Source organism: Diceros bicornis, chromosome 18 (genome assembly GCF_020826845.1).
Source record: "Diceros bicornis minor isolate mBicDic1 chromosome 18, mDicBic1.mat.cur, whole genome shotgun sequence".
Lineage (NCBI taxonomy): Eukaryota > Metazoa > Chordata > Mammalia > Perissodactyla > Rhinocerotidae > Diceros > Diceros bicornis.
In genome coordinates, this window is record NC_080757.1 from 10,500,045 (window position 1) to 10,526,719 (window position 26,675).

Here is a 26,675-nt window from a genome sequence, read left to right on the forward strand (position 1 = left end):
CATCCTCAGACTCCCTCTAACCCATCACCCGGCTCCCTCACCGGTGTCTCCAGTAGCTTTGCTTATGGTCTTCATATTCAGGGATGTTCATTTCATCTTCCTCCCATGTGGACTGGTCATATGGCAAGTCCCTCCATTTCACTAAATAGTGGTAATTCCCCTTTTTATCCAAACTGTGGGGCAAGAGGTCAAGAGGAGGAGCAGGAGGAAAAAAATAACATGGTTCACAAATAGAAAGAAGTCATATAAATACGATTATCAGCAAACATGCAGAATTTGTTACCCAATCCTCAGTAGTGGGCCATTGGAAGGGAGTTTAGAATGGCTGAAGTACTACCCTTTTTCAGGACAGCTTCCTAAAAATCAACTATCACAAAACATCCCTGGGCTTCAACATCATTTGTTTATCCAATCAGTATTTACTAAGCATCTACTACATGCCAGGCATTGTTCCAAGCACCAGTGATTCAGCAGTGAACAAAACAGGCAAGTGACCCTATTCTCAAAAAGCTCACATTCAACTGGGGAAGGCAGCAATGAAATAGAAAAATAAGTCTACAGTATAACATTAGGCAGTACTAAGTACTATGAAGAAATACTAGAAACACTGGTCTGGATGAATCACGTTTTCCATGTTTTGCTTTTGTGCCCCGATCCCCAGACTCATGTGTCATTTCTTACGCTATTAGAGATGACAAGAAGCAACGACAAAAGAGTCAGTGCTGGGCTGGACTTTCCTCCTGGTTTCTCTCATCCCCAAAGAGGAAACAAGGCCAGAAGGGCCTGGGGTGCAGCAGGAGTTATCCCGTTAGATCAATTATTTGGTTAATCAAAAAATACTAACATGGGACCATAACCACAACCAGAATAGTGGCATACCCCAGGCGGGCCTTCCTGTGGACCAAGATTCACCTGTGGTTGATAATACGGTGGACGGTCATCCACTCTGGCTTGATGCCAAAACGATAGTACTTCTCCTCCATCTCAGCATAGTGCGGATCTTTCACCTTGCGCTTGTCACTCTTCCCATCATCCTCACCAGAGCCATAGTCCAGGGGTGGGGGCTCATCCATGTCATTCTTCCGTTGGTAGTTTCGGTACATTACCAAGTGGAAGATTTCCAGCTGATGGGGCAGAAGAAAGGAAAACAGATAGTCCGCAAATCCAGAGAGGACAAAAGGGGACAGGGAAGAGGCCAGCAGGAAGAATGGCAAGGGAAAGGGAGCTATGAAAGAGGTGGGATGAGAGGCATAGTAAGTTAAAGGCAAAACAGGAAAATGAATACAATGTCAGGGCCTGGTGAGCTTGAAATAAGCAAAAGGAGGCAGGGAATAGGGTTATTAAGATTGAGAATACTGGTAAAACATGGTTAAAGACAGATAAGGAAAGAGACAGAGTTAAGGAAGGCTATATCTAAGGGATGAAATTTAATGGAGATGAGAGAAAAAGGACTGGAGACCAAGTCTCCATATGGAACTAAAGCAGTGGTTAGGGTGTGAGGGCTGGAGGCCTGAAATGAGCGAAAGTAAAGGGTACAGAAGACCAAAGAACAGAGTGGTGAGACAGAGTTAGAATGGCAGTGAATGGGGTCATAGGAGAGGGGGAAAGGAGAGCCCCCTGTACCTGAAGCTCCTTGGCCCAGGAGCAGTGCCAGTAGGACAGTCCTACCCACTTGACAAAGAACTCTCGCTCCGATCTGCCTTGAAGAGGACGGGGGGGTGGGGCATCTGGATTCTCGTCTGCTTGTTGGGGGGCTGGCACTGCCACAGGTGGCTCCCCCCAACGCCAATGCAGGATCTTCTGCACACGGCCTTTCAGCACAGGGCACTTCGGGATGGACACACACAAGGAGGAGGAAAGAAAGAGACAGAAAGAGCCCATTGTTAGAGTAGGAGGATAGGAGTCCCACAAGAGAATCAAAGGCTAAGTGTGGGGGAGAGTAGAGAAAGAAAGAGCTGGGCATTTGGGCCCCCGAGATGAGGAAGGAGTCAGGGCTGACAGTAAGCAGAGAGAAATGGGTACACTCACCGTGCATCGGGGACAGAGCCATTCCCCATTGGGGATGTCAGGCAGGGGTGGGTTGAGACAATGAATGTGGTAGGAGGAGATGCAAGCATCACAGCACAGGAGCTCCCCACCATCCTTGCACACGCGGCAGTACTCCATGTGATCATCTTCTTCCTCCTTCTCCCCTTCTTCCTCTCCCTCCTCTTCGTATTCTTCCTCCTCCTCCTTGGCTTCCCACTGTACCCCCTCCTTCTCCTGGGAGGCCAAGAACAGACACAGAGATAGGCAGAAGAAAGGAGATAAGGAGTGAGACAGGAAGAAAGAGGGAAAGACAGGATACCTAAACCCTAGAAGTACAGAGAAGATTGGTGGGAATGATGGAACAGGACACCTCAGTTTCCTGTTGATCTGGGGGGCAAATGGATGAGGAGGGAGGAACAAACTAGGATCCTGGACACTTAAACATCTGTTACTGAGAAGCTCAGGCATCTGGGGGTAGGAAGAGGACACCTGGAACCAAGGAGGAAATAATGGGTGGGTCCCTGAGGGCCGTAAGACTTTGGCACCAGGTACTCACACAGTGGGGGCAGCTCCATTTGCCCTCAGGAGCCCGGTCAAGCTCAGGATCAAGGCAGACGAGGTGGTAGGCACGAGGGCAGGTGTCGCACAGAATAATTTCCCCACCCTGCTGGCACACCTCACAGTAATCCTGGTGGTCCGTCTCGTAGCCATCAACCTCCTCCTCCCCGGCCACTGCAGGACAGCCCAGGACTGTCATACCCCAGTGGAGGAAAAGAGAACAGAGAAAGAGAGAGAGAGAGAGAGGGATGGGGGAAGGGAGAGAGAGAGAGAAGGGTTGAATAAAGAAGTCAAAATTGAAAATAAGAAAGACAACGATGGAATGAGAGGAAGGCAGACTGACAGGATCACACACAGCTAATACCCCTTACCCTTCTTCTTCTTCCTTCCTGGCCGGCCTCTCTTTAGTTTCTTGGTGCGGACAGGGCCATCAGGCCGGCCTGAGGCACTGTGGACACTGCCACTGTCCAGGTCTGACTCCTCAGCCTCTGGTTCGGGGCCCTCATCACTCTGAAAAACATACTGCCCATAGCCCCGTGGCTGTCAGGGAGGCCAACTTGATTCCACTCCCCTCCCTAGGCCTTTGGCTCCCGCTCCAGCTTCCCTCATGGACCTCTGTGTCTGGACCCCCAGGCCCTTGATCCCCGGGTGTTAGCAGACAGGGGATGGGCCACTCACTGAGCCTCCCTTCTTCCTCTTGCCACCCAGCAGCCCTAGTTTGATTTTGAGTGGTGCCATTTTCTTTCCCCGAAGCTTCTTGCGTCCATCAGGCACTCGCGGGCTCTTACTCCGCCTCTTATGGCCTGGACCTGAATGAGAAGTGAGGGTAAGGGAGAAAAAGCAGAGGTCATGACATCCTGGAATAATGGAGGTCACAGAAGCCTCTGGACTCCCCTCTGTGGGCTATGGTTTCACTGACACCCCTTCCTGGAAAGCATTTCTCCTACAACAATCAGGGCTGAGAAGACAAAAGACTTCTAGACTATAATTTGAGAACATGCGGTCTGGAGGGTGGGGTGACAGTTGTTAGAAGAAGAGGGTTTCTTACCTTTGCCCTCTTTGGTTTTGGCTCTTCGGATGGGTGGGGGCTGGTTATCAGCAGCAGGGGGTGGTGGAAGGGCAGGGGGTCCGGAAGGTGAAATGGGGGTAGCCGATGAGACAGCAGCTGACACCTGCTCAGCTACAGCTGCGGCTGCTGCTGCCGCCGCTGCCGCAACAGCAGCTGCTGACCCCTTGAAGGGGTTGTTGGCGCTGAACTCTCTCCACTTGGCCCCAAGGATGGTCATCATCTTAGACATTGGGATCTTAGGATTCTTCTTAGCAATTAGGGGCCTGTAAATATAGAAGCAGAAGATTCGGACCCTTCACAGATGGTCTGGGAATACTGCCATTTCCCCTCATGAATTAAGTCTATCTGTGTACAAGCCAGGATTCCTGGGTGGTGAAAATATGTCCTATTAAGAATAACATCAATTTAAAAACAAATAAATAAAAAGTTTAAGAAAGAAAACAAGGTTAAAAAAAGAAAGTGTATAAAAAAGAAAAAAAGACAGAAAAAAGCAAAATAAAATTTAAACGCGCAGAAGATAAAAAAGGATAAACAAAAAGAATGATGTCAATAAAAATGCTTTACTTTTGAATACTACTTTACAGTTGATAAAACATTTTCACATATATTATGTCTTATTTCGTCTTCACGATAACACTATGAGCTGCTATGATTCCCTGTGTTCTCCTAATAAGTTCCATGGGCCCTGATGAAGGTGGAGTCTGATGGACCATGCTGGTTCTGCTCTGCGGTGGGGTGCTAAGCTCTTGTGAGGACATGGGTGACCAAGGTGCTGACAAAAGCACTGTCTTTAGCAGTGAGGTAGGTGAGACGACAGTGCTAATGACAGCTACCGAACACTCCCTAGGGGCTAGGCACTGACTGTACTGGGCTTTCCATTCATTATCCCATCAAATCCCCATAAGACCCCTATGAGGTACATACTATGATTATGCCTACTTTACAGATGCGGAAACCAAAGACCAAAGAAGTAAACTGCCCAAGATGATACCCGGAGCTGAACCACCAGAGCACTAAACTGCTGTGTTAAAGTGCCTGCTTCCCAAAAGGCATCTCTGCTATTCTCTATTCTACTTGGGGAGCCATTGAAGCTCAGATCCTGCTGCCAGCAATGCATCCTCCATTATTACCTGGGCCTAAGGAAGGGGCAGAGGACTTGATAACTGAGCAAAGGAAATTGGGGAACATTGATGTTATCTCTCAGCTCCAGTCTACAGAGCAGTTATGCAGCGGAAAGGGGAACAGGGAGTACTGTCAGTCCTCACTATATTTTGTCACTAGGGAGTTTTCTAACCTAGCACTGGAATTATGACCCCCCAGTGAAGGGTTCCTGAGCCAGGTCATTGGATCTTTAGGAGTCCAGGAATTCCCTGAAAATATGTGTAAAATTTTGTGTGTATGTGCTGTGACTTTCTCTGGAAAGCAGTTTCTTAGCTTTTATCAGAGTCCAGAAGGTCCAGGGCCTCCCCAAAATTAAAAGTATCTGTTCACAAGGACTCCCCAGTCCTACCGCACCTCATGAACTGGCTAAAGGCTTTATAGTTGGTGAGTGTGTGGTAATCCTCCTCAGAGAACACATGCTCCACATCCTCCAGGCCCCAGGTCAGAAGCAGAGTTGCTGATGACTTCTGTTCTACCTGCTGGGAGAGACCAGGCTTCAGTGAGGCGGCTGCTGCTCTGGCCCCTACCCTGGGCCACCCACACGATTCTGTGCCCACCCGCCAGCTTCCATGGGCTTTCTGCTTCCTGCTCCATTCTCAGACCAATCCCCACTCCTCACAAACTAACCTCTCCACTTAGCACCAGCCCCCCACCAGGCTCTCCCTGCCTCCTCATACCTGTCTTTAATACTGATTTCTCCCCCCACTCCCTAATTCTGCTCACCTTTTGCCCCCCATCTCCCTCCCCTTTTTTCCGCCGCTTTGTCTTCTTCTCCTTTTTTTCTCGGTGCTTCCGTCTCCGTTTCCGACCTGGTCCGGTTCCATATTCACTGCCTCCACTCTCTGACTTCTCCCGGTACTCATCTCGCTCAGAGCCAAATTCCTCCTCACTGTCCTAAGGGACAGAAATAAAAATAACATTTCTTCAGCCCTACCACATGCCAGAAACTGTTCTTAGCACATAACATATATCATTTCTTTTAATCTTCACAACAATTCTACGAGATACTAACTAACCTATTTTTATCTACTTTTTTGCAGATGAGGAAACTGAGGCACAGAGAGCTAAATAAATTGCCCAAGAAGACAGAGGAGTGCTGGGCTCTGAATTCATGCCGTCTACCTCCAGAGCCTATGCTTTCAACTGCTTCTCTGCTGCTAAGGCAAGTCACATCAATAAGTGGGCTCTTCACTAGGTTGTAGTGAGTGAGGTTAGGGTCCCGGATCCATGAGATACAGGCTACCAGGAGGAGGGAGGGGGAGTCAGGCCTCTCTAACTTTGGGATCCGCCCCCCCCCCCCCCCCCCGGGTAATCAGGACCAGAGAAAATGTAGGTCTCTGGGAGTGGGTCTTCTGAGCCTTGCTGGAGAGACAGGAGTCCTTAACACTTACAAGCTTCTTGCGTTTTCGGGGTTTTCCTGGCTTGTTCTCCTTCTGCTTCTTGGGTCCTCGTTTTCTCTTCTTCACACCCAATGCTGAAGGCAGCAGCCGAATGTCGTCCTTATCTTTGGAGCAGAGAGCACCAAAAACCTAAGCCTCTAGGTTCCCAGTCTGTGTGGCCTCTTGACCTCACCCTTCCTCATCTCCTCAGTTCCCACTCTCCAGGAACTTCGGCTTTAATTCCTCCAAACCTTGCCTCCCTTCACTGGATGCAAACAGAGAGTGTTTCGAGTACTCTGGGATGCTTGGGTTCTGAATGGGAGGTCAGAGGTCAGAAGGGAAGAGCAGCCAAACCCCTCCCTTCTCTCCCCTCCTACTAACAAGGGCCCAGGCTCTAGGCCATGGGCTCTGACTGTGGCAGGTCCTTTCAGTCGCCGCCAGGGCTCCTTTTGCCTTCCCCCTCACTTAGCCAGCTGGCATTCTGCCCAGGAACTGGGGAAGCCATGCCCAGCTGCTGGCCTGGCCTGACCCCAGCACTTGGAGTGGGGAGACACAAGCTGGCAGCTCCCTAAGCCAGATGCTGAGAAGAGAGAGCCAAAGGTGGACACCTGGGTTCTCACACTAACATCCTGGGGCCCTGACATCCTTTCTGCGAAGTAGGAGGCCTCTATTTATATTTCCTCAGATAATCACCAAGCCTCCTGTCACCCCAACGCAGCCCTGGAGGAAAAAAAATCCTCAGCTGGTCATTTTCACGTCTTGCCCACAGGATCAGTGTGTCTGGCTCCTTCATCACACCCTACAGGAGAAAGTCTCCACAATTACCTTAACATTCGTCCTCCTCCCAAGTAGCGTGGAATCTGCCTTCAAATCTATTTCCACATCCCTGTTCCCTTTGAGAACTCAGAGGCCCTACCCTTTGCCCCCTGGTCTTAACCCTTTGTCTCCAGATTTGGTCCCAGACATCCTGACCCACTCATATATAAACAGTACGGGATATCCAAATAAAGATATAGGCACAGACACACCCCACATATGCCTTCTCAGCTGCACAAGCATACACACATACTCATGAGCACAAATCCAGAGGACAGCCTGTACCTGCTTTTAAAAGCAGGGCTAGGTCCCTGGCTTTCTCCCCAGATGTCTCAGTTAGAAAGCCTGGGGCCAGTTCTTCCCTGATGTCCCCCAACCCCATTATCCATGACCCCTGCCAGTCTGCGAAGGCTTATGGGACAGAGAGTTACTCCACATAGAGGAAGACACTGATGCCACACAGACATGGGGCCCTGGTTGGCCTCCGTCCCCTAGCAAGCACTAGACTAACCAGCCAGACCTGTCTTGCCCAGGCAGAGGTAGTTGTGCAGGAAGGGAAAGCCTGGGCTTGGCCCAACCCCTTGCTCTAGGACACACAATCCTTCCTCCCACAACAGCCAAGGGAAAATTAGCCCCAATTAACACCAGAGGCCTAGGTTTCCATTGCCTCAGAATACGGGCACATCCTTCCTTCAATGCTACTTCTCATAACTCCAACATCCTGTGTCCTCTGGTGCAGGAAGACACTCTAGGATTGGAGGGCGGCTGCAGAAAGTCCCGGGTGTGAAAACAGAATGGGCACTGTAATAGGAAGCCAGTAAGACGCCATGCCCCAGCAGCCAGCTCTTCCTAACCCCAGGGACTTCGGTTAATATGAACACGGAAACGGAGACTGCCGGGGCAGTGGCAAGGGCAGGCCAACTGGCTAAGGATCAGGGAACCGGCCTCGGTCACTACCAGCTGGGGGTAGGGCACAAGCCCTGGCCATCCCACTCCCCACCCCAGCAGGAGGTTCCCCAACTTGGAAAGACGGCGGTGATGGGGAGAGGCAAAGTAGAATGGCGAGGAAAGGAAAGGAAAGGAAGGGCAATAACGCAAATCTAAGTCCCAACCTCTGTCTCACCAGCCACTCAATGCTGGCCTGGAGCCCAGACTCTCCCACAGCCCTGGCTCAGATCTCGGGAAGACTGCGAGGGAGGAGGGCGGGCGAGGAGCGGGAGGGCGGGGCCTGGCAAGCCGGAGAAAGCAGGAGGAGCCTCGCAGAAAGCCTCGCCTCCCGCCCGCCCCTCTCTCCTTCTAATCTCACCATCAATCTCTCACACATATATTTATTTTTTCTCAAATTCCCCTCCCTCCCCCACAACGAACCACCATAATAGGTCTGCTGCACATGCGTATTGCACGCAGGGGGTGGGTTTGTATTTTCAGACCTTTTGCAAAGAAACTACCAGAATTTTCCGCACCACCCACAATCATTCCCCACCCCCACCCCCAAGGAATCACATCTATATATTATGTTATATTATTTCTCTAGACTTGCCAGAAGGGGGAGGGAGAAGAAATGAGTTTTTGGCTTCCTGCTCCCTTCCCCCATCAACACGAGTGCTATTATTTTAAACGTTTAACAATGTAAGGAGACTGGAGAGGGGGGAAGGGATAAAATTGGTCTTGGGTAAGAATGTAAAACAAAATGGTGAAAATCAAAGCAGTCAGAATGAAAAACAATAGAAACCCCTAATACGTACAAATTCATATTCTAGAGAAAAGAGGGAGGGCAGCCGGAATAAATTTCCTTTAGGAGGGTTATTTTGCTCACACTTAGGTAGACAAAAATAATGAGCAGACTAAAAATATTTTCCCAAAGTTTTACCTCAGAAAGTCATCTGAGGGGGTGTATCTGGGTCACTCATTTGACTCGGAGGGCTGAAAGGGAGATAAATTGCCCTGGGAGAGAGAGGAGGTGGTTTTTCATTTCAAATATAAAAATTTAAAAACATTGACGTTTCTTCTCGTCTACTCAGAAGGCAGAGTTGGGAAAGGGAAGGGAGGATTGACACAAAGACCCATCTCGACCTCAGATTCTTTCATGCTCCTCTTTCTCCCACATACCCAAATCCGGGATCAAAAACACCCAAACACCACATTCCAAGTTCGGAATACAAATAGATGAGAGCCGCCAAACCCCTAACCTAACCTGACATCCTTTCTTTCCCTCTTTTTAGCACCCCTGCTGTTTTCCAGGCAACCCCCTCCCCACAATTCTTTATTCCTTTTCCCTCGTGCAAATCAGTGGGCTCTCTGGGATAACTTTCTAAAAACTTTTCCCTTTTTCAGAAAAGATTGGTGGGGGGCGGGGGGCTTTATTCTGTTTCCATCAGACATACATCCTTCTGCCCCTCATAAGGAAACATGCCACATTCCCTCAAAGGTTGTCTCAACTAGACAGGATCATTTGCCACATAAGCCACACAGATCAATATAACAGTTTTACAAAGAGCATGATGTTAGATGTTTTGAAGTTTGGTGCATTTGTGCAGCACAGCACCCAGAGGCCTGAGGTGCGGATGTACCCTTTCATTCCCCAAGCATGGGGTGTGAACACTCTAAAGATGTTCACCTATTGTAAAGAAAACTAGAAATAACTCCACTAGGAGGGTGGTCTGAGTGAGGCCATTGCTGGGCCCCCCATGCAAGGCAGCGGTCTGTCCCCTCCGCCACTGGTGGAACTGCCCAGAATGCCGGGTGACTTATCCCGGGGAGGGGTGCTGAGTGATGGTCAAACTGCAGAACAGCTGGGTGGGAAGTTCACGACCCCCAAAGTGGTCAGGGTGTGGGTGGTTTGAGCGAGAGAGTGAGTGACAGTGAATGGCAGCCACGTGAGAGTCACAGCTGGGCAGCTCGGCCACCCCAGACTGACGGGGTCATGGAGGGAGGGGGGGCGCACTTGACACAAAGGAGCCCAGAGCAGAGGAGAGATAAAGGGGGTGGAGTTGGGGGCATCTGGTTTCCCAGACACTGTCCTCTCGCTCCCCAATCTTAAGTGACTGCTCTGCCTATTACGAACTGGGGGGAAAGGGGGTAGGATCAAGTCACATTCCAGGAAGTGGTCTGCGTGGAGTGTGGCCACCACCTGCCCCTAGTCGTCAGCCGCCCACAAACATTCACACGACCCCTCCCCCATGTGCCACCGCACGCCCCAGAGTTGGCGGGCACCAAAGTCCCCGCAGGTGGGGGGCTCCGCTGGACACCCACTCCCTCCCCCCGCCTTCCCAACTCCAGAGGGGAAGGAGTTAGGGCCGCGGTCGGCCCCACACGTCGAAACCCCACTTTACCTCAATCCAACCCCACCGGGGCCGAAGCCCGAAGGGCGCCCGCACGGCCGCCCCTCCCCCACGCGCCCCTCCCCCACGCCGCCGTCCGGCCGCCAGGGTCTCCGCGGTCCCTCGCTCGGCCAGGGAGGGGGCCCTGGCTTCGCCTCGGCCGTTTCCTGCCTACCCCCTCCCCGCCGAGGGTAAAAAAAAATCTCCTCCTCCTCTTCCCCCGAAAGCCGCGACCGAGTGGCCCGGTCCGCGCGCGCAGCTCGCGCCCAGCGCTCTCCAGCCGGGGCGGCGGCGGGCGGCGGCGGCGGCGGGGGAGGGGTGCGGCGGGGGAGGGGAGGAGGCCTGGCCCCGCGGCCGCCGCCGCCGCCGCCGCCCGCCCGGACCGCTCGGACCGCCGGGCCCGAGACGGCGCCCGCGCCCGGATTCGCTTCGGCTCGGCCGCGCGGTGGGTGCCTCGCCCCCGCCCGGCCCCGCGCGCCCGCGGCTCCCACTCGGGCTGGGGGGGAGTCGGAGCTGCCGCTTACCTGGCGGCGGGGGTGGCGGCGGCGGGGGCAGCAGTGGCGGCGGCGGCGGCGGCGGCGGGAAGAGGTGGCAGCCGGGGGGGCTGTGGCGGTCGCGGCCCCGGTCGTGGCCCGGCCCGCGCCCGAGTACTCCTTCGTCGTCGTCCTCATAGTCCTCGTCGGGCGCCTCCACCTCCTCCTCCTCCTCGTCGCCCTCTTCTTCCTCCTCTTCTTCCTCCTCCGACACCACCATCTCCTCCTCCTCCTCCTCCTCGTCCCTCAGAGGGGAAGCCATCCTGTGGCTCTGGCCCCCCCACCACCCCCCCACCCACCGCCCGCCCGCCTCCCCCACCGCTACCACCACCACCACCTCCTCCTCCTCCTCCTCCTCCTCCTCCTCTTCGGCGGCGGCGTCCTCCTCCTCCTCACCGCCTCCCCCAGCCCCCCAAACCCCCGGGCCACCCCCCTCCAAAACCCCCACCCCCGGGGCCGCCGTCTGAGGAGGGGGGCCAAACCACCCCCAGAAATTTTCTTGGAAAAAATTGAGGAGAGACTTTTTTTTTCCCCCTCTCTCCTTCCTCCCAAGAGAACAAGAAAGGGGGATTAAAAAAAATATATATATATATGTATATAAAAGTTTTCGACTTCTCTCTACCTCCCTGTCTGTTGCTTTAAATATATTTAAATTCTGAGGGGGGCGCTCAGAAATATTTCTCAGAGCTGAGGCACTAAGATGGCCGCCTTGAAATTATTTTTAAAACAACCCCCCCCCCCAGCACCGCCACCCCCTCCATGAAAAAAGGGAGAGGGGGGGAAAATCCCCTTTTAAAACAAAATGGCTGGCTTAATATTTCATTTTTCACCCCCCCATTCTCCTCCCTGTTACACCCCCATCTCCAAGCCTCTACCCAGAAACCCACAAATTTCTCCCTTTTTTCATAACTGATTAGTGCACAGATTAATAGAGATATTTTCCTTGTGTACTGAGTGTGTGTGTGTGTGTCTATGCGCGTTGGGGGGGGCATGAAGGACTTCTGCATAAAACAAAAATGGCTGCTGTGACTAACTCCCCCCTTATAAAAAAATATTTGAGGGGGGGCATTAATCAGTACTCATGCTCAGTCTGACATCAGCATAAATTGTTAAAGGTTAACTAGTTAGATACTAGTCCAACTAGATTTAAATTTTTTTCTTTTCTTTACTAGTCTTCCTCCCCACCTCCCTTCTCTTAAAGAAAAGCTTTTTTTTTTTTTTCTGAATACTTCAGAAGGGAGTGGTTTGATGTGAAGGTTTTTTTTTCCCCTTCAGGCATTGAAAAGGAGAAAGATGAAATATATGTTTATGTATAACTCTGTTTCTACATACCTCATTGAAGTCAAAACGCATTTAATTGTATATGTATCTTTTAAGTGAGAAGCAGTACTGGATTTTTTTTTCTTTCTTTAAAAAAGTAATAGAAATCCTAGTGACTTTTGGGGGAGAGATATGAATAGATAGGATGATTGAGTTTTTTTCAAAGGAGTCCATGTTTGATTCTCCCCTTTGCCCAGCCTTTTCAGTGATTTATAATTGTTGTAAATTTTATCTTCACTCTTTTCTCCTTTACCTCTCCCTTCCCTCCCCCAGTTGCTTGAATATAAAATTCATCTGATTTGGGGAATTAATTTAGGGGTAAATAGAACAGATTTTTAGAATAAAGGGGAAAGAGTCAAGTCTGAAGATTGTGAAATTATTTTCTCTTTTCTCCCGTTTCAGTATATTTCCCTTCCTCCATGGTCTCCAACACTGATAAAGTAGAAGAAACTGAGGTACCGTCAAAGAGAAAAGTAACTGGGACTGAGAAAAAGAAAGAGGTAGGGGGTTACACTCGCATTTTCATCTAACTTTCTGACCCATGATTTCCCACTGTACTCCAGTGTTATCTTAAAAGTGGTACCAGGAGTCAGATGGATTGAAAAGGAGTCCGAAAGTAGCTTTCTCACCCAGAGATGTGAGCAGAGAAGTCATAAAATAAAACTTGCCAGTTGAGCAATGCTAGCAAAGGAAAGAGGGCAAATAGCTCAGTTCTACCCTTTTTCATTCTTGTCACCCTTTTCTTACTCCAGTTTCCTCCCATTCTTTTGATTTCATGTTGCCCCTTTCCTTGCTTCCTATCCCATGCCTGTGGAATCATTTCTCTCCTGGGTTATTTCTCTACCGCTTAAGTAGAGCTGTCAGCCACCCAGCAGCCCCTGCAGTGTTCAGAGCACCTTAAGAGGTAGGGATAGGTAGGCAGCAACCAGAAAGTATTAGTGACAAAGAATACTATGCAAATTTTTGCTTAGGAGGCTAAAATGTTCTTTATTGATGTGCCACCCCCCCCTACATAGACTAATACACTTTATTGAGCATTGATTTCCATCTTTTTCTTAACCTGGCATTTGGAATTCGCTTGCCTCTGTTCTCATATCATTCCTGTATTGAGTCTAACTCCTGTCCCTCTTCCATTCAATTTTGTTCTGTTCTCTTTCTCAGTCTCTCTTTACTATCCCCCTTTCTGCATATGGGCTTCTCTGTATGTGTGTGTTTATTTTTTCACAGAGACTTTCTTATCCCTTTGACTCTCAGGCTCTGTCACCTCTAAGTGACTTTTCATCTTTGTCTTCTTTCTGCTTACGTCTGTCTTCCAGGCCCTGACTGTATGTGCCTCTTCCTCATGTGTGCCTGACTCCCCCTCTTTCTGGCCCCTCTGTGTGTGTCTGGGAAGAGTGTCCCCACATGTGTGTGGGCAACCCTGCACATCATGTGTGCCGCAGTCTCTGCCTCTGTGCCCTCTCCCTCTGTGCTGAGCGCCTCTGCCTGCCTGCCGCATGTGCCATGAGCTGCAGGTGTGAGTGGCTAAAGGTGGCTGTGTGCATCCCTATACAAACATTCGTCATTCTCTTGAGTGTGCTTTGCATGTAAATCTGTTAATTTGCCTGATTCTCCCTCTTGTCCATCTCCCACTCTGCCTGCATCTCCTCTTCTCTTTTTCTCCTTGCTGACCTCTTGATTTTTCTTCTTTCCTCGTTTCTACCTGCCTCTCTACCTGCTTGCTCCTGTTACGCTGTCTGTCTGCCTGCCTGCCTGCCTGCCTGTCTGCTTCTCCCTGACTGGCTGGCAGCCTCTTTCTCTCTCTGGTTGTCTGTCTGCTTCTCTGGCTGTTTGCCCACTGCTCGCTCTCTAGCCATCTGTCTCCCCGCCTGCCTGTCTCTATCACTTTTTTAGCCTTGGTCTGTCTACCTGCCAGGCCCTGCCATGGTTCCCTATCTTGGTTTGCCTCTTATCTTGCCCTTCTACTTCTTCCTCCTCTTATTTATGCCTGTAAAGTTCATGATTTTTCCTTGCCTCCCTTTATGATTGTCTTCTTGCCTGTCTACCCTACTTGCTTGCTGCTATCTCACTGTTTAATGCTTGTATCTTTTTAGTCTGTCTGCTTATCAGCTTTTCCTCCCTTAGCTTCCTCTATACCAACATCCTGTCACTGGTGACGGTCTCTCTACCCCAAACCTCTCAGTGACCCCCTTGCCCCAAACTCTTATCTGCCTTCTTCCCATATCCCCTACCCTGCCTTCCCTCACTGCTTGCCTCCATTTCATTTGTCTCTTCTTTTTGTCTTGCTGGTTCCTTAGACAGTCTGCCTGCCTCAGTCTTTTTGCCATTTTTCCAGTCTCTCATTGTCTTCCTGCCTTTTTGTTGGCTAGCTGGCTGGCTCTTGCTGTCAACATCTCTGCTTGATTTTCTTTTTTCTTCTTTTTTTTTTCAGTCAACTTTTAAATAGTACATACACATTGTACAAAATTTTTAAAGTACTAAAAGTATCCTGTGAAGAGTAAGCCTCCCTCCCATCCCTCTCCCCCAGTCCCCTAGTTCCTCTCCTCAGAGGCAGTCACTACTTCATAGTTCTTGGATATTGTTCCAGAGAAGAATATACACATATAAAAGTCTACTTGCTTTTTGCTACACTTCTTCCTGCTTCTCTCCCAGTTTTGCTGGATGCTTCTTCCTCTTGTCAGTCTGTCATTACTCCTTCCTACTTTGCTGGGCTTGCCACCTCTTGCCTCCTGTCTTTTTGATTCTACTTTATGGCACTTATCTTTTTGATTGACTGGTTGCTGGTTGCATGCTTTTACTGTCAGCACCTGAGGAGCATTTAGGAAGGGCTTGCTCTCTCCTAATCTCCTATTTTACTTTGCATAATAAGTTGTTTTGACAGCACACCTTTGCTGGTCTCTTTGTCACTGAACTATGTATTAATTGAGAAAAGACATGAAAGCACTGGTAGTACTGAAAAATACCACATAAATATAGGTACAGTTAATAAGTACAGAGAGTTTGTAAGCTGAGCTTACATGCGCAGAGAGTAGGTGGAGGCCCGCTCTGCTTTTCCATAGTCTATATGAGTTCTTTCAAGTCATATGAATCTAGATCCTTTCAGGTTCAGCAGCACCCTTAGGCTGCTGACCTAGGCCTGTCCAAGAAGTTTATCTTCCTCGTCTAAAAAGCTTCGCTTCTTACTAAAACTTTTCTCCCTTTTCATCCTTCCTTCTGGCTCCTCTCACGTGCCACCTTAGAGATGTTGTAACTCCTTGGGAGAAACAAAGACACAGCCTCTCTCCAGGTCCCTTCAAGATGATGATAAAAGATGATGACAAAACTTTTAAACACAATACACTGTTCTTTCATTTCTGCTTTTTTACTGAGTGTATTCCTGAATTTTACTGTTTCAGCCTCTGTGTCTGTGTCTCTCCTCTCTTTTCCTCTCTCCCTCTCTCACTTCTCTTTTCTTGGTTCTGTCTTTCTTCTTAACTATCTGTCGTGGGCTCCATTCTGGCCTCTTTTTCTGATTGGCCACCTTCTCTCTCTTCTGTCTGATTGGCCTGTATCCCTCCATCACCCCATCTGTCTGCTGGATTCTCCCTGTCTGCTGGCAATAATGTATGTGATAGCACTTTATAAATTATAAAGCACTGTGTAGTATAAAACACTATTATCACTTTGTCTTCTTTCTTTCCTTATTGCTTTCTTCCTTTCTCTGTCTGCCTTCTTTCTTTCTCTACCCCTTTCTGGTTGTCTATCTGTGTCCCTCTTGTTGATCTTTCCTGCCTCTCTGTCAGTCATGCTCCTTTCTCTCCTTGCCTGCCTGTCTGTTTTTCTGCCATCCTTCTTCTCTATCTGCTCAGTTCTTGTGTCTCTCCTTCTGTGTTTCCAGATTCCTCTATATTTCTTTTACTGTCTATTCTCTCTGTCCTTAGGCCTTTTATCTGTGCCTCTGTGTATCACTGTCTCTAGCTGCTTGTCTCCTTGCCTGTCAGTTTCAATGTCGGCACCACTCTCTGCCTTTTTCTATCTTTTTGTACTTCAAAAAATAGAACTAGAATAAAAAATTAAAATGCCATATGGCTAAATTGGTAGAAGAGAATGTTTTCTGTTTATAATGAGAAAACCATTAAGGTGAGAACAAGGAGCTCAGGCATGCAGCTGTCAAATGCAAACCAGAAATTAGGTACCCCCCAAAAAAAAGAACTAGAAAAAATGGTTAAGGGACTCCCAAGCCAATAATAAGATTATTTATTTAAAGCAAAACCAAGAAACTTAACCCAAGCTATAGTTTTCTACATTTTTTGGATCATAGAAAGTTATAAACCCTTCCCTCAGAAAAACAGTATATACACAAAATACCATATATATTTTCATGGTGTTATGAATACCGTGAAATCTATGGACCCCAGGTTAAAACCCTGATATAGGGACCCAGTGAGAATGATGGAGGACAGACATGAACTCAGGCAACAAACAGGTCAGAGGACTGAGAGAGCACTTTGCAATCTATGATTTCCTACCCAAGGAGATGTTAAAGAGACTCCTAGTTGTCTTTTGAAATATATAGGTTAGTGATAATAATGAAAGGCATGTAAATGCTGAGGATATTCTAGACTTAATCATGGAATTTTAGAGATAGAAGGTCATCCAAACCTGTGATTACCAAATGGATAAATAAGATTGCCACCTGGCCTTTCATGGGAAGGTCTGTCCTTTGTTCTGAGATTATATATGTCTTCTATATATTTTTATATAGAATAAATAATATGATATACTGTGTTTATATATAATAAATATATGCTATATATGCATATATATATACATGTTTATATTTATATATTTGTTTAAAATGTCCTTCCTAAAAATGAGATAGATCTGTAGGGAAGGATGTTCATAATAGATTTTACAGAGAGAGGGAAAGAGAAAGAAAATTACTTTTTATACTTCTGTACAATTCGAAAAAATTTCAACATCCATGTACTTCTTTTATAGTTACAAAATATTTTTAATATCTTTTTATTAAATAATGATAATGGGTATATAGGTTTGGGTTTTGTTGTTCTTAATGTCCTTAATTAGCAAAAAGTCAGCAACTCCAGGTTGATCACTAACATTTTTTTGTGTGTGTGTGTGAGGAAGATCAGCCCTGAGCTAACATGTGCCAATTCTCCTCTTTTGCTGAGGAAGACTGGCACTGGACTAACATCCGTGCCCATCTTCCTCCACTTTATATGGGACGCCGCCACAGCGTGGCTTGACAAGCAGTGCGTTGGTGCGCACTCAGGATCGAACCCCTGCTGCCACAGCAGAACGCGCGCACTTAACCTACGCCACTGGGCCGGCCCATAACGTTTTCTTTTTTACATTTTACTGGCCACTGAAATCTAAAAGTCTGGGATCCATTACTTTAATCTAATCTCTTCTTGATTTTATGAAGAAAGAAACTTCAGTCCTACATATATCATATTCGTGATTTGCCATATTTACACACCACCTATACTATTATATGCATACTGTTTTTCTTTAAGTCAATTCACTTTTCTTTAACTTAAATGAATGTCCTTTAAAAAGTAAATTTTATATTACTACGAAATAATATCCATAAACTCTTGATTTGATAGGGTAATTATGTTTTTCCTAATTTATTTTAAAATACAAATAATTATTAAAATAAAAATAAAAAATAAAAGCATCTTGCATGTTACCAATGGTATAGGTACCATATTTTAGGAAACGTCACTTTAATCCAATTTTGTAGGTACAGAAACTGGGGCCCAGATGTTGAAAGGATTGCCTAAGATCAAGTTAGTTGTTAGGAATAGAACCAGGACTTGAACTTATATCTTCCAATTTCTAGTCTGGTGTTCTTTCTACTATATACTAAATGACTTCTAAGTCAATTGGATGTCCTAGGGTTTTAAAGGAACTAGTATGTGGGGGCCGGCCCAGTGGCGTAGTGGTTAAGTTCGCACACTCCGCTTCGGCGGCCTGGGGTTTGCAAGCTCCGATCCCAGGTGCGAACCTAGGCACCACTCCTCAAGCCATGCTGTGGCAGGCATCCCACATAAAATAGACGAAGATGGGCACGGATGCTAGCTCAGAGCCAGTCTTCCTCAGCAAAAAGAGGAGGATTGGCAACAGATGTTGGCCCAGGACTAATCTTCCTCAAAAAAAAGAAACTAATATGTAAAATTGATGGTCACATATATAACTTTATTACCTATAACAACTATATTATACTATAACAACTATACTGGCAAAGGTCAATTTAATTGTATCTAGTACACTTTTAAACTACATGTTTTCTGACACAGAGTTCTACTTCTTACCATCTTCCCTAGAGAAACAGTCATCACACTTGTGCATAAGGTGACACATACAACGATGCCCATTACAACATTGTTTGTAATAGCAAAAAATTGGAAACACCCTAAATCTCCAACAGTAAGGTATAGCTATTACAAAGCAATTAAGAAAAATGAGTTACATCTACATAGTAAGATTCTTTACTGTATTTTTGAATGGAAAAAATAAAGCTGCAAAACAATATACACATTATGATATCATTTAGTTAACTTTTGTTCAAAGAAACTAAAAACAATACTATATGTTTCTACAGATACATTTATATGTATATGAATGCCTTTAAAAATTCTAGACACATACATACCAAACTAGTAACAGTGGTTACTTTTGGGAAAGAATAGTTAAGGGGGATATTTAGCTTTATTGATATTCTGAATTTTTACAGTGAGAAAGAATTCATTTATTATTTGTGTAAACAAATTTAGGTAGCCTCATGATCACATTAGCAGTTGAAGCCAAATGGGACAAAAATTAGTATGATTTCTCTAAAGAAATCATTCCTCACTAATCTCTAGTTTTTTGAGATGAAAAATATGTAAGCAAAGTATAATCAATGGATGTAATGTAGTTACACTTTTGAAAACATTAGTGAGGTTCTAGTTTTAAAATTAATTAAAATATGAAGGAAAGAAAGGAAAGGTGCAGAAGAGCATACATAATATGGTACCATTGATGAAAGAAAAAAATATGTGAATATCCATAGAATATCCCTGGAGGAATACACAAGAAACTGTAGTAGTTAACACTGGGAAGGGAAACTTATTTTTTCATTGTGCATCATTTAAAACAACTTGAAAATTTTTTGGTGACCAAAAGATTAGCTAGGTGGAGGGAGGAGAGACATTTGAGATCAGACATAAACACACAAGAAAAGTTAATTAATAATATGTGGTAGTGATGATTGCTATGGGCTGTAAAATCTGAGAGTTCAGAGAAGAGAGATTTTGGTCAGGGAAGGGGGATCATTGAAAAACTTGCACATGTCGTCGTATTTGAAGTAGGCCCCAAAAGATAACTAAGATTATATAGCAGAGAGGAAAAAGAAGGGCAGTCTAGGTTGAGTATGAAAGTATTTAGCAAGTACTAGTATGTGGACTTCATCTGGCTAGAGTGGTAAGTTCATGATAGAAAGTTATAGTAGGTGTTGGTACTCTTTAAAGGGTCTGAATTGTTAGTATATCAAATGAAGAGAGGAGGCTGGAACCCTGGAGGAACTTTGAAGAATGGAGGGAAGAGAAGAGAAGCCAAAGAAAAAATTGCAAGTTGTTAGAGTAGGAGGTCTACCAGCTAGTGTTATTATGGTAGAGCAAGAAGGCATGATATTGATGCTGAATGCTTCATGGAGGTCAAGAAGAGTACCAACAGTTTCTCGAAAAGTTAAATATAGAGTTACCATATGACCCAGCAATTGCAATCCTAGGTATATACCCAAGATTATTGAAACATATGTCCATGCAAAAACTTGTGCATGAATCTTTGTAGGAGCATTATTCATAATAGCCCCAAAGTGGAAACAACCCACATGTCCATCAACTGATGAATGGATAAACAAAATATAGTATATCCATACAATGGAATATTATTCAGCCATAAAAAGGAATGAAGTACTGATACACTCTGCAACATGGATGAATCTTGAAAACATTTTGCTAAGTGAAAGAAACTAGACACAAAAGGCTACATATTCTATGATTCTGTTTATATGAAATGTCCAGAATAGTAGATCGATTCATAGAGATAGAAAATAGATTAATGGTTGCCAGGGGTTGGGGGGAGAGGAGAATGGGAATGACTACTAATGGGTATGGGATTTCTTTTTGCCATGAGGAAAATGTTCTGGGATTAGGTGGTGATAGCCTCACAACCTTGTAAATATACTAAAAACTCCTGAATTGTACACTTGAAAACAGTGGATTTTATGGCTTATGGATTATATCTCAGTTTTTTTAAAAAGAATGCAAACTGGGAAAAGTATTGTATTTGCAGTTGGTCACCTTTAAAGCTAGTTTCGGTGAGGAAGTTATGTAGCAATTAAAGACTATGAGAAACCATTAAAATGTTATCTATGGAAGTTTTTATTTTTATTTTTATTTTTTTGTGAGGAAGGTCAGCCCTGAGCTAACATCCATGCCAATCCTCCTCTTTTTGCTGAGGAAGACTGGCCCTGAGCTAACATCCGTGCCCATCTTCCTCCACTTTATATGGGATGCCGCCACAGCATGGCCTGGCAAGCGGTGTGTTGGTGCGCGCCTGGGATCCAAACCCCGGGCCGCCAGCAGCGGAGGTCGCGCACTTAACTGCTAAGCCATGGGGCCGGCCCCTATGGAAGTTTTTAATCTAAAAATTTTATCTATTATTGAGAACTATTTCGTAGGTTAAAAGTATATGTATAACATATATCAACCACAAAGAATATTAAAATGAACATGTGTCTATCATCTGGTTTAATAAATATAATATTAGTAATATCTTTAAACCCTCATATGTTTTTCCATATTCCACATTCCTCTCCTGTCCCCACCCCCAGTATCCTGAATTTTGTGTTATCATTCCCTTGCTTTTTCTTTGAGATTAGTTTCCTTCCCACTTGTAACTTCTTAATTTTGAAAAATTTCAAACCTACAGAAAAGTTGAAGGAATACAGTGAACACCAGCATACTCTTCACTTAGATTTACTGATTAACCTTTTGCCACATTGACAGAATGACATGGGCAAATGCTTATGATCTAGTGTAATTGCATAAAACAATATAAAATCATATATATAGTATAATCGTAACCATGTAGGAAAATACTTGAAGGAAGTGGTTAAAATGTTAATACTGGTTTCTGCTGAGTAATAGGAATAAGAGTGATTTTTGTTTTGCATCTTTATGCTTCTCTACCTGGAATTTTCTGCAAAGAGCACATATTCTATAATGAAAAAGAAAACTAAGTTTAAAAAATTAATTCAAAAACTATATGGAAAGAGAGAGAATAGGAGATAGTGAGTATCAAACATTTGGTCATAAAGCTTGGTAGTCCTCCCAAAATAGTTTAGAATAATTGGGAAAATAAACCTGGAAACAGACCACATACCTGAAGGAATCTAATTTTTATCTCCAGGGTTGCTTCCAGATTCTGCCATCTTGTGTGAAAAGCCCCTGTTTCTCTAAGGCTCCTGCAGTCTGGCTGTATACCCCTCCACTTCTCTCCCTAGCTGTCATCTGCTTACCTCCTCATCATTCCCCTCATTCATTGAAGACTGATACCTGGCTCAGTCCTGCCCTCAACTTCCTAATCAGAGACCTTTCTCTCCATCCCACTTCTGTCTCCCACCTCTGGGAAATATTAAATTCTTACCTCTTCTGAAAAAATATGACCTCTTCTGAAATATTACATTCAAGCCCCCTAGTTTGGCTACAACTTTCTATCCTTCCAGCTCTCTCATTTATCCACTGTTCTTGGACCCATGAGACACTCTAATCCCCTTAACTCTTCTGTTTTCTCCTAATCAGCTCCACTCTGTCTTCCCTATCCAACTTCCCTATCCAACTTAGATTCCATGGTCTGTCATTTCAACCACTCTCCTGCCAGTGTCTCAGTGCCCTCCTTTTTTCCCTCCTGCAAACCCCTAACCTTGGATCACTTTGGCTGTCTATTTCCATCCAGGGTGCAAAAAACACCATGACTATTCAGACCAGTGTGCCTGCTCAGAAATCCTTTTTCTTAGTCAGCTTGCTTTCAGTGCTCCATGGTGACTTTTTCAGACCTTCCTCAAATTCCTCAAACCTCCTCTATCTTACACTTCAGTAGAAAATCTTATCATCTACTTCTAGGAGATAGATCATCAGATGAAAACTCCCTTGAAATACTGACCCTAAACCAACATATTTAACTGTATGCATGTTTGTCCTATCCTCCCTTCTATCCTGTCTGAAGCTAATCCCTACACTTGGGCTCTGGCTTCTGGCACTCCCACCTTCTCAGGGACTAATGGTTAACAGTGATCCCCTAACTCTCCTTTATCTCCCATTCTACTTGCTCCTTCCCAACCACATTTAAATGTGTTCAAATCTCCCTACATTTGAAAGAGATACTCTGGACCCTTTTAGCTGCCACCCTACCTCTCTATGCCCATTCACAGCCATGCTCCTTGAAAGAATTATCTACACTCATTGTCTACTTTACTTGCGTACTCGTTTTCCAACCCTCTGCCCCACCACGCCACTGAAACTGCTTTTACCAAATTACCAATAATCCCTTGGTTACTAAATTCAGAGGATATTTTTGAGTTCTTAACTTGATCACCCCACCTTCTTGAAATAGTCTTTGCTTGGCTTCTGTGATCTCACATCTGCTCATACTTCTGTTGCTGCCTTTTAGCTAAATTCTTTCCTTTGCTCTTCATTGAGTAAAGGAGATACCCTAAGAAGAAGAGGAAGATATAAGCCCCAAATTGTTGTCTTTGTCTTCTCCCAGTTTTTTAGACCTGCTTTGATTGACCACTATGATGGGAACTGAACGTAATAGTCCTATACAAAATGGCAAAAACCAACCATTTTTTCATTTTTGACATTGCCTTTTAACAATTTCTTATAGTTTTCTGTTGACTGGCCAGCTCGAAATGCCTTGCTTTCCATCTGTTGTCAAACCTCAGCAGAATTGCCCTGACACCTTTCTCAGCTGCTTAACCATCTTTCAAGTTATAGATTTGTCTTGTTCCCCCTGCCCCTCTGCTTGCTCATGAGCCCTTTCACTGTCTAGCTCTCTGAAATTAAAAGGAGAATCATTTTAATTTCAGACTAAATTAGATATTAGTAAATTAAAATCAAGTAATTTTTTTTAAAGATTCTATATTCCAAAACTGTATCACTCCTAAAATGTATTCCAGAGGCAAATAATGAAGTTATCCATTCCCTCTATTAGAGAAAGAATTTGAGCTTTGGAGTCAGGTAGCACCTGGAATCCAAGTTCTGCCACTTACTAACAGTGACCCTGGGCAAGCTACTTATCCCTCAAGTCTCAGCTCCCTCACTGTAAAACAGGGATACTAATGCCTCCCTTGTGTGGTGGTAGTGAGGATAAGTGAGCTAACTGAACTTACATAAAGCACGGGCTGGCTATAAGGCACTCGATAATTGGTAGCTCTTATTCTAAACAAGTTTACTATTAGCCATTTCTCACTAAAGAGATATTCACTTAAGATGATTGCAAGGTGAGGATTCACGACCTGAGTTATGAATAGCACCTTAAACTGAAGGAGCAAAGGGCTGACTTTAGTTACTCTTGCTCCCAATAGTTGGCCCCATTTCCTTGCTTTCTATAAATAAGCTCAACTCTGGCATGATACAAAATAAACCGCATTTTACTGGACTCAAATAATTTTAATGGAGGCACAAACACCATTGTTAGGTTGGAAAGCAAATGTTACTCATAGATATGGTCTACTAATTTTCTAATCATGACAGATGTTACCTGGATACTGAACAATGCCAAATCTCAGGATGTCCCAAGGGAAGCATTCATTACTAAATAAAGAGTGGCTAGCACAAAGAAAGGGAAAGAAATCTAAAATTTTCGAGTGCCTATTCCAAAGACCTTTTATATGGCTGGGTATTTTCCCTTAACCTTATCTTATTTAATCTTCTCAACAGCACTGTAAAATAGCTTCTTTTTAAGTGACCATGTCCTGGTTTATGCCTCTTGTCCTTAGTGAAACCTTACTTCTATTATCCATATTTTACGGTTGAAAAAATGGAATCTAAAGGAAGCAAAGTAGTCTGTGCATGGTTACAAAGCCAGAAAACTCCTCCCTTCTGCGGTTGGATTTCTTCTATGAATATCCCATTCACACGTCATCCAACTACAGCCTGACTTCTCTAACACACCACCATTTTGCTGTTTGCATGCACGGACACTCAAGTCCTCATCTTACTTGACCTCTATGCAACATTTCACACTGTTTACCACTCCCTCCTCTTAAATATTCTCTCTATGGCTTCCGTGGCACCATTTTCCTGGGTCTCGCTCACCACTCTGGCTCTTCCTTCTGAGTCTCCTTCTCCTCCTCCCCTCCCTTAGATATTTTTCCCCTGCTGGGCCTCCACTTAGATCACACTTCATTCTCCAGGTGGTCTCATCCTTGACTTTGGCAACAGTTAACTCTCTGCTAATAATTCCCACACCTGTAACTCTAGTCCAGCGCTTTCTTTAGGATCTAGTCCCATATATCCAGTAAGATCTGGGCATCTATATTTGTATGCCCCAAAGTTACTTCATACAACTAACTAAAAATACATCATCTTCCTCTGCAGTCAAATTCCTCTTCCAGCATTCCCCTTCTCCGTCAGTGGACTCATCATCCTCTCAGTCAGCCAAGTCAGAAACTAGGGTGTCATCCTTGACTCCTCCATCTGCTTCAGACCCCCTCTCAGTAAATTATCAAGTTGTGCAATTCTCCCTTAACTTCAGTTCATCTTCTCTGATCCCCACTGCCACTAACTTAGTTCCAGCTACCTTCCTTTCTTCCCTGGACTGCTGCAATAGCATCAGTCTCCCTGTCTCCACTTTCTCCCCCTCCCTTTTTCTCCCCCTGCACATCCATTCTCTCTTGACATTGTAGTCAAGTCGTCTTTTAAAAATGCAAATCCAATCATGCCATTCTTCTATAAAACCCTTAAACCTGAATTGTAAAATTTTTGTGTGTGTGTGAGGAAGATCAACCCTGAGCTAACATCCATGCCAATCCTCCTCTTTTTGCTGAGGAAGACTGGCCCTGGGCTAACATCCATGCTCACCTTCCTCTACTTTTTTTTTTTTATTTGGGACGCCACCACAGCATGGCTTGACAAGCGGTGCATCGGTGCGCGCCCAGGATCTGAACCCAGGCTGCCAGCAGCAGAGCGCGCGCACTTAACCGCTACGCCACAGGGCCGGCCCCTGAATTGTAAAATTTAAAAGGGTGAATTTTATAGTATGTGAAGTATATCTCAATTCAAAAAAAAAAACTTAACCTGGTTTATAAAGCTTTGCATGACCTGGTCTGGCCTCAACATCTCTCATTGCCCACCCTCTCTGGGCCTCCCATCTCCTCTTAGCTTTACTGTGCTGCACTTCCTTCTGCTTCTGAGCTCACCACACACTCGCTCACCTCTAAACTGTGCACAATTTATTCTATTTAATCTTTCTCCTTACCTTCTCCCTTCTCTTCACTTGGCTACCTCCTCCCTGTCCTTCAGGTCTCAGCTTGAGATGATGCTTCTCCAGAAATCCTTCCCTGATCTCCCCAGACTGGGTTTAGATGTTCCTGAGGCATTTCATACTTAGCCCTCTTGTAGCATTTATCACATTATATTTGTTCATTTTATGAGGATTGATTGAGTAACTGCTCTGGGCTGGGCACTGGGCTAGGGGCTGGGTATTCAGTGGCAAATAAGAGACATGGTCCTTGTCCTCCTGGAGCTTATAGTCTAAGAAGGAAGTAGATGGATGTTGAACAACGAATTACACTAAATATTTTGATTGTGATTATGATGTTTCAGGGACACCTGAGAGGGCATGATGAAACATTTGACATAATTGAAGGGATCAGGGAAGACTTCTGAGAAAGTGACATTTAAGCAAAGACTTTAAGGAGTAGGAGTTGGCCCAATGATGAGTGTAGGTGGAGTGTTCCAGGCAGAGGAACAGTATATGAGAAGGCCATGACAGAAAGGAGGTTGGAGGAGTTTCAGAAACTGAAAGGCTAATATGGGAGACAAAGAAGAGCCTGGAAGAGCCAAATCACGCAGGGCCTTGTGGACTATGGTAAGGGTGTTCTACGTCCTCTTAAGAAGAGTAGGAAGCCTTTGAAGACTTTAAACAAGGGAACTTTAAAAGCTTCCCTTGGCTGCTATGTACAAGTGGAAGCAAGATGACAAGTTAAGAGGCTCACAAACTTCTCTGGATCTCCCACTAAACTGTAAGCTCCTTGAGGGCAGAAATTGTGTCATTAATTTAGTATATCCACAGAGTCCAGCACTGTGCCTTACTACATAGCAAATGCTCGGTATTATATTAATGAATTGAATAAATGGATAATGGGGCCAGGATTCCAACTTAGGTTTTCAAGAAAGGCTCAGCTCAAGTATCCACACCCTGCTCCCTACACACACAC

At 45.4% G+C, this 26,675-nt stretch overlaps 1 protein-coding gene and 1 long non-coding RNA gene across 15 annotated transcripts in view; one reads left to right on the forward strand and one right to left on the reverse strand.

Moving 5' to 3' along the window:
- The window catches only part of CHD3 (chromodomain helicase DNA binding protein 3), a 25,301-nt gene extending 14,151 nt beyond the window's left edge, over positions 1-11,150 (reverse strand). For 7 of the 13 annotated variants that reach the window (XM_058559778.1, XM_058559780.1, XM_058559774.1 and 4 more), the window contains exons 1-12: positions 10,856-11,150; positions 6,208-6,320; positions 5,540-5,710; positions 5,171-5,295; positions 3,635-3,918; positions 3,265-3,395; positions 2,958-3,108; positions 2,585-2,778; positions 2,029-2,262; positions 1,624-1,827; positions 913-1,124; positions 42-173 (exon numbers count right to left, since the gene is read on the reverse strand). In XM_058559778.1, the coding sequence (XP_058415761.1) occupies positions 42-173; positions 913-1,124; positions 1,624-1,827; positions 2,029-2,262; positions 2,585-2,778; positions 2,958-3,108; positions 3,265-3,395; positions 3,635-3,918; positions 5,171-5,295; positions 5,540-5,710; positions 6,208-6,320; positions 10,856-11,126 (2,222 nt within the window). In that variant the 5' untranslated portion in view covers positions 11,127-11,150. Of the gene's footprint in view, positions 1-41; positions 174-912; positions 1,125-1,623; positions 1,828-2,028; positions 2,263-2,584; positions 2,779-2,957; positions 3,109-3,264; positions 3,396-3,634; positions 3,919-5,170; positions 5,296-5,539; positions 5,711-6,207; positions 6,321-6,888; positions 8,082-10,855 lie in introns of those variants that run through there. The other 6 variants (XM_058559785.1, XM_058559784.1, XM_058559775.1 and 3 more) reach the window with 5 other exon arrangements.
- The window catches only part of LOC131416951 (uncharacterized), a 23,760-nt gene continuing 7,799 nt past the window's right edge, over positions 10,715-26,675 (forward strand). Inside the window, exons 1-3 of one of the 2 annotated variants that reach the window (XR_009222667.1) lie at positions 10,715-10,776; positions 12,587-12,684; positions 20,696-21,272. This is a non-coding gene — a long non-coding RNA (uncharacterized LOC131416951). Of the gene's footprint in view, positions 10,777-12,586; positions 12,685-20,695; positions 21,273-26,675 lie in introns of those variants that run through there. The other variant, XR_009222668.1, reaches the window with a different exon arrangement.